Below are 7,520 nucleotides of genomic sequence, written 5' to 3'. Positions count from 1 at the left end.
GCCAAAATCTGACATCCCTATGCAAAGAAGTGGCTCAGACTTGATCCCCAAACTGATTTAAGCCCACATTGATCTTAGTTATTCACCAGTTCCTCAAACAGGTCCTCACTTGCCACTTTATCAAGCCTTTTTCAGCAAGTTCACTTTACTTTCTACCTTTCTTTTGCAAGCAAGCATAATAGTGCCATGTCACCTAGCATCAGCCCCTTAAAATAGCACCAACTCTCTAGTGCATATACAGGTCCTTCTCAAAATATTAGCATATTGTGATAAAGTTCATTATTTTCTATAATGTCATGATGAAAATTTAACATTCATATATTTTAGATTCATTGCACACTAACTGAAATATTTCAGGTCTTTTATTGTCTTAATACGGATGATTTTGGCATACAGCTCATGAAAACCCAAAATTCCTATCTCACAAAATTAGCATATCATTAAAAGGGTCTCTAAACGAGCTATGAACCTAATCATCTGAATCAACGAGTTAACTCTAAACACCTGCAAAAGATTCCTGAGGCCTTTAAAACTCCCAGCCTGGTTCATCACTCAAAACCCCAATCGTGGGTAAGACTGCCGACCTGACTGCTGTCCAGAAGACCACTATTGACACCCTCAAGCAAGAGGGTAAGACACAGAAAGACATTTCTGAACGAATAGGCTGTTCCCAGAGTGCTGTATCAAGGCACCTCAGTGGGAAGTCTGTGGGAAGGAAAAAGTGTGGCAGAAAACGCTGCACAACGAGAAGAGGTGACAGGACCCTGAGGAAGATTGTGGAGAAGGGCCGATTCCAGACCTTGGGGGACCTGCGGAAGCAGTGGACTGAGTCTGGAGTAGAAACATCCAGAGCCACTGTGCACAGGCGTGTGCAGGAAATGGGCTACAGGTGCTGCATTCCCCGGGTCAAGCCACTTTTGAACCAGAAACAGCGGCAGAAGCGCCTGACCTGGGCTACAGAGAAGCAGCTCTGGACTGTTGCTCAGTGGTCCAAAGTACTTTTTTCGGATGAAAGCAAATTCTGCATGTCATTCGGAAATCAAGGTGCCAGAGTCTGGAGGAAGACTGGGGAGAAGGAAAATGCCAAAATGCCAGAAGTCCAGTGTCAAGAACCCACAGTCAGTGATGGTCTGGGGTGCCGTGTCAGCTGCTGGTGTTGGTCCACTGTGGTTTATCAAGGACAGGGTCAGTGCAGCTAGCTATCAGGAGATTTTGGAGCTCTTCATGCTTCCATCTGCTGAAAAGCTTTATGGAGATGAAGATTTCCTTTTTCAGCACAACCTGGCACCTGCTCACAGTGCCATAACCACTGGTAAATGGTTTACTGACCATGGTATCACTGTGCTCAATTGGCCTGCCAACTCTCCTGACCTGAACCCCATAGAGAATCTGTGGGATATTGTGAAAGAGAACGTTGAGAGACTCAAGACCCAACACTCTGGATGAGCTAAAGGCCGCTATCGAAGCATCCTGGGCCTCCATAAGACCTCAGCAGTGCCACAGGCTGATTGCCTCCATGTCACGCCGCATTGAAGCAGTCATTTCTGCAAAAGGATTCCCGACCAAGTATAGAGTGCATAACTGTACATGATTATTTGAAGGTTGACGTTTTTTGTATTAAAAACACTTTTCTTTTATTGCTCGGATTAAATATGCTAATTTTGTGAGATAGGAATTTTGGGTTTTCATGAGCTGTATGCCAAAATCATCCGTATTAAGACAATAAAAGACCTGAAATATTTCAGTTAGTGTGCAATGAATCTAAAATATATGAATGTTAAATTTTCATCATGACATTATAGAAAATAATAAACTTTATCACAATATGCTAATTTGTTGAGAAGAACCTGTAGATAGGGTCTGTGGTGGGGGGCTCAGCCAGCTCAACTCTTACCCGTGCAAAGCTTGCAAGCGCAAATGCAATTTTGAAAATAGGCAAATTTTCTGTAAAAATCTACTTGCTCAAGAGAATTACTGTATAAAACTAGCAGAACACCACCCTCCATTTAAAAATAAGATGCAAACAAATGTTCCTACAAATGACTTTATTTTGCAAAAAATATTTACACTATTTACACACACCCCAAAATGACTCACTTTGTAACACTATGTTGTACCGAACAGATCAAAATACAGTGCATAAGTAATCTCTCAGCAGTTCTTGGTCAAACACATCAACATACACACATTAAATACTGCATCTGGAAGAATTCAACATGTGCTCCATTATGGGATGTGCTGATAAATTATGTTGGTCTTGCAGTGCTTATTTTTTTTAATAAATAAAATATTTTAAAAACATACAGTATAGTCTACAATGGCTGGTGTGTCTCCTGGCACAAAACTCTTCTACTTCACTAGCCCACACAAGAGGAACGTACAATGACTTTCCCAGCAGTCTCAACACAAGCAGGACCTCCACAGCTAAGAGCCCGTGCACAATTTCCCAGCTTTCTTGTAGAAAGATGACCCCACTCCCCAACATCCTTATTTCAAGAAACATTTGAGACCTGAAGCCTCCTTCCCCAGTGCACCAATAAATCCAATGAAAGTGCAGAAGTGAAGAGAAGATTGTGCTTCTCCCTGACCAACACTGGGGCTCCCCATGGTGACTGTGCATTGGTCATTTGTAGTCCCAACGTCTTACATTGGTAGCCTGTTGAGGAGATTCAGAATTACTATACATGAAACATTTTAAATTTGGGGAAAAAAAAAAGAAAAGTACATTGGGTACCGTTTTCTAGGTTTAACCTCCCAGCCATCACGGCACTTTACGAAGGTCATCGACTCCCCTGGAGAAATCTCCGTTTCCAAAGGGTCTTGCGCACAGAAAGTAAACCTGCAGTAAAAACAAAAACACTTTAATCCAAACACATCCCTCAACATGCCATGCATTTGTTTTCAGGCCTCTGAAGAATCTTGTGACACACTGAGGTGGTAACTTAATACAGTTGTTTTGGATCAGGGACACCGGCTCTTGATGGCAGGAGTTTGATAACCATGTTCTATGTCCTCCTACCTCCCCAAGCCTGCTTACTTTTTCTGGGTTTCTCCAGCTTTTACACGAATCCGTCGGACTTCTAGCACAGGTTTGGCGGCCTTGGCGTTCCAGTTCCAGAAAGAGTTTTTGATGTACTTGAATACAGAGCTCAAGGATTCAGAGTCCCCCTCCCAGCTCAGACGGATCTTCAGCAGGTCACCGATGTCCTCTTCGGTGAAAACCAAGAAAGTGTTGGTGAAGTTCAGGCCAATAGGATCATCATGGCTGCACAAAAGATACATTGGGATAGTCAGAAAACCACCTAAAGCAGCTGAACTCTGAACATCAGAAATCCTACGAGCTGAATCCGTTACATGCAAAGAAACTATTTAACTTGTTGTATCCCAAGTCTGATCAACCGTGTCTAGACAAACAAAATCAAGTCAAATTTACTGCATGGCTTTTAGCAGGCATCCTAGAGAATCATGCAGGCAGCCGATTTGTTATAATTGAGCCAAAACATATCAAAACATTCCAGCAGGACTGGTTTTTCAGGCTAGATTTTAAACTTACACAACAAAAATGTTTCCTGTATCGTTATGTCCTCCATACAGTTTCACATAGAAGGTTGGATCGGCATAGTCAGACTGCTTCCTGTTGAACACGTGCATCTTCATTTGATAGTGGTAACCTTCAATTGAGAGAAGAGTTAATGTGTAATCCACTCGGGTGTGTACAATAGTACTTCACATGCTGTAGAACTTCCTGTAGTTTATGGCAGAGTTACTCATGACTTACTAAAGTAAACATAGTAAAAGATAAAGCCATAATTTCCAGGTTGTGTCCTGTTTCTTACCCCCGAAAGGAGTGTTGGCTCGTGTCTTCAGGTACATCTTACTGTTACGCCTCTTGCGCATCTTTCTGGCATTGTAGCCAATGTTGTTGCAGCGGTTTTTGCGGCAGCTGAGACAGATTCCCTTTTTGAAGCGATCTGGACCAATACATTGGTAGGCGTAGCTCATGTGGTCCTTGTTCATCAGGGAGTCAACAAACAAGTGCACAGCTCGCTCGTGTTCACACTTCATCACCTCCATGAAATCTGGAGAAAATAAGGGAAAATAATTAGGCATACCGTTTAATAATTTGTAAAAACCTTTTGAAATCAGTTTGAGTCTTTTGAAAAAAAAAAAAAAAAAAAAAAAAAAAAACAGGAAAGGTCACAATGGCCTGGCCGTAAGGACTCACTTCCTGCTGCTGCCAGCACGTCACCGAGTGCACAGCCAGGCTGCACGTCGCCACCGTTTGGATAGATATCAACATCTCCAATTGGCTGCTGGATCCCAATGCTCACGCCTAAAGCCTCTCGGGTATATGTGTGCAGAACATCCACAAAATCAGCATCATCAGGGGACAGGCGTTTCTTCTCCTCCACACCTTCAAACATGGGCCCTGCTGGATCAAGACCTACAAGAAACCCAGATTGGTTAAACTAATAGGAACTCAAATTTGCTGGGTAAAGATATTTTGAAGAGGCATTAAGTGTATTTAGCTTACCGGTGATTCTACCAAGAGTCCCTTTTACATAGGTTCCTGCATAACCTGCTACGTGAGCCCCTAAACTGTATCCAATTAGATGCACATTCTCCAGAGGCAGCTGCAGCTCCTCCTGTTTGAATGGAGAAAAAAAGAAAAGAAATTATTAAAACAGCTGCCATAAAGTAGATGAGTTATTAGTTCCACTCAGTAATAAAGAAGCAAGCCTGCATCTGAGCCAGGGTCAGTCGAACCAGTTAATCTTACCCACTCTCTGGAAACTGTTTAAAACTACACAGTAGTGGAGTGTTTGAGACCGCTGACAAGTATGAATTTATTTGCAGTCACCTCAGTTCTACAATCATTTCTGGCAAAAATCATACAAACTAAATTTAAGACCAATCCCGCTTTGCCGTTATATAAAAAGCTTATTCCTAAAGGGAAACTTGAATGCAACATTTGTGCAAGCATTTATGCATCTGTCACCAATACCATTATTTTTGGGGGTTGGGGGGGTTTATTTCCCATACACACCTGGAGCCAGTCGAGCATGTTGGCAATATCAAGACCGACAGCGAGAGTGTGGTTGACTGCGTCAGGGTAGAGCTGCTGTGCCAAGGGGATCCAGTCAACAATCACCACGTTGGCTTCATTTTCACGCTGCATCACTGCAGAGACCAGCTTGTACATCCAGGCTTCAAATATGCCGCTCATCTGAAAGATGGGCAGCAAAGAATAAGAACCACTGCAGGTCTAGTTTTTAAAATGGTGAATTCAGATGAAAACATGTTTTAGCACAGGCATTTACCGTCCAGCCGTGAATGATGAAGATAGTCTTGGCTGTGGCGTTGAAGCCACATTCTTCTAAACAGGCCTTCTTGCCAGTCTGCAGGTAGCACCCTTCTTGGTCCAAGTCTAAATTCTTCCTCATATTGTACTTAATCATGCCACGGGTAGTCGTATGGTCTGCTGATGATTCATCAAACCCCTCGTCTTCATCTAGTGAGAAGAAATGTAAATAAATACACTTAAAAAGGAATGAAGTGGTAGTTTAATCCAAATGCGCTTTCAGAAACAATGACTAAATAACGACAACAGGGTAAACGGAAAATAGATAGACCTGTTTGGGCATTTCTAAGTTCAGCTGGGTCACCTTCTTGGAGGGGGGGGGGGCTATTGTATCGCTCCCAGAAACTCCCATGTTCTCACTCTAAATCATACACATGGGCTAATCTGCATTAAATCCACTTGCAAAAAAAAAAAAAGAAAGGCAGTGAACAAGCTACTGTAGCCAGCAACTCACTAACTTTGCTTTTTATTAAATAGATTGGAGCTGGGGTTTTTTAATGAGTCTGCTCCATTTTCATGAACCCCCAGTCAGTCGCAAGAATTACCATCTCACACGGAGCCAGGTTCTAGTGGAGGTTTCTACCTTTTTAAAAAGGCAGCCTTTCCTTTCCACTGTCACCACATGCATGCTCAGATTGAAGAATTGCTGCAAAGCAATGCATCTATGCAACAGCCCCAGTGGCAGTGATTTAGGTTGAATTTCAATCAGTTTTTGATGCCATTGTTTACATTTCTGGATATAAACTGGATCAGTTTATCTTATTAAGTGCCTTGGGATATTTTTTTGTGAATTGGTTCAATTTTACTAAACTGAAGATAAAAAAAAAATAAATGGATACATAAATGTAAAGTCAACATTTTAAAAATGATTCTTTGATTTGGGATTGGGGGAAAAGGGGGAAGACATTTTGATTATGTGGCGCACAAAATGTCAGAAAAGTCTCTTTAGAATTAAATGAAATCAAAGCCCATCCAAGTGCTACACTTTGGCACTTGCAGCGTCCGGCTGAAGTGGCGGACATCTGCTGCACCAAGGACCCCAAACCGAACAGGAGCCTGCGGGCGCAGAGCCCAAACTGGGGCCGTCGCTCCCTCTTTAACACAGCTGCAGCTCGTAATTACCGCTGTCAGACTTAAAGCCAAAACGCTGCACTGTTTCCATTCATCCCGGACGCAGCTGATTTCATTTAATTCAGCGTTTAATTGACCGGTCGAGTCGATTTTAAGAGAGTTTGCCTCTGTGTGGCAGCCGCTACAATTTGTTCCAACACCAACACGTTTTTGATAATTAGCCGCATTGACCAAAGATGACTTCAGCCGAGCAGTCCGCAGTAAAACGCGGATCCAGCGGAGCAAATGTCAGATCGGTTCCAGCAGGCAGAGAGGTGTGTGGGTGGGGAGACGTGGCGTTGGGATAGCCTTCCTTCAAGGTTCCTGATGCGCTCCCAAACAGGACACGTCGCACTCTGGGCTCTTCAAATCCATCCCCGCTTTTCTGTTCTGCCTCACTTGCTCTGATTCATTACAATTAAGCAGGGAAATTTGAATGTATCATAATATTACCAGGAATCCCTGCCATACTGTTAAAATCAACCAATACATTTAGACAAAGAAATGACTAAACGGACAATAGACTTCGAGCTCTCACCTTTAAGAACAGTGTTTTCCCCAACAGCGAAATGCAGTAGAAAAGTCCATAGAAAAATGATTTTATGATTCATTTCTCAGTCACAGACCTGAGAGAGCAACACTTGAAAAAAACTGTAAGCAATTCTTAAACGTCCGGTTTTGGCTGCTGCTCCTTGAGGTAATGAAGTGAATGTGGTTCGTATAACAAAAGGAGAACCGGTGCGTCCTCTTTCGGAAGCACGCCTCTAGAAATGCTTAATCCTTCTGTGAACGATGCCTCTTGAGTTTTAAATACTTTTCGTTGAAAGTCATCTGATCATCGGCTGATCTATCGTGGATCTTATTGGTCCAACCCCCATTTATTTACGCAAAGGGCGTGGCATCGCTCGAATGGTAGTCTCTCACGTTTGTGGTGGCAAGTCCCGGCAAGGCTTTTTCATGCCTCTGTCAGTCACTGAGGGGGTGTGAAAACATAAACAGTGGATGGCGGAAACAAGGCGTAAAAAAGTTACTTTTTCCTGTTTTGAAA

General features: G+C 42.8%; 1 protein-coding gene across 1 annotated transcript; it reads right to left on the bottom strand.

Annotated features, from left to right (window-relative positions):
* Nucleotides 1-2,028: 2,028 nt before the first annotated feature.
* Nucleotides 2,029-7,280, bottom strand: lipg (lipase, endothelial). The gene is made up of 10 exons (XM_047382576.1): nucleotides 7,011-7,280; nucleotides 5,322-5,512; nucleotides 5,048-5,227; nucleotides 4,535-4,646; nucleotides 4,226-4,444; nucleotides 3,837-4,079; nucleotides 3,554-3,671; nucleotides 3,038-3,265; nucleotides 2,735-2,839; nucleotides 2,029-2,656 (listed from the first exon to the last, which is right to left on the bottom strand). The coding sequence occupies exons 1-10, from the start codon at nucleotides 7,081-7,083 to the stop codon at nucleotides 2,644-2,646; spliced, it is 1,482 nt and encodes a 493-aa protein (XP_047238532.1). The 5' UTR covers nucleotides 7,084-7,280; the 3' UTR covers nucleotides 2,029-2,643.
* Nucleotides 7,281-7,520: the final 240 nt, after the last annotated feature.

This window comes from Girardinichthys multiradiatus, chromosome 12 (genome assembly GCF_021462225.1).
Source record: "Girardinichthys multiradiatus isolate DD_20200921_A chromosome 12, DD_fGirMul_XY1, whole genome shotgun sequence".
Classification (NCBI taxonomy): Eukaryota; Metazoa; Chordata; class Actinopteri; order Cyprinodontiformes; family Goodeidae; genus Girardinichthys; species Girardinichthys multiradiatus.
Note: the sequence above shows the minus strand (reverse complement) of the source record. Positions and strands in the feature narration are given on the sequence as shown.

Excerpts from the sequence above, each read along its gene's own strand:
- lipg (XM_047382576.1), bottom strand. The coding sequence starts at position 7,083 with ATGAATCATAAAATCATTTTTCTATGGACTTTTCTACTGCATTTCGCT. Across the intron at positions 4,647-5,047 it reads ACATGCTCGACTGGCTCCAG|GAGGAGCTGCAGCTGCCTCT; the intron begins GTGTGTATGGGA and ends CCATTCAAACAG. Across the intron at positions 4,080-4,225 it reads CGTGCTGGCAGCAGCAGGAA|ATTTCATGGAGGTGATGAAG; the intron begins GTGAGTCCTTAC and ends TATTTTCTCCAG.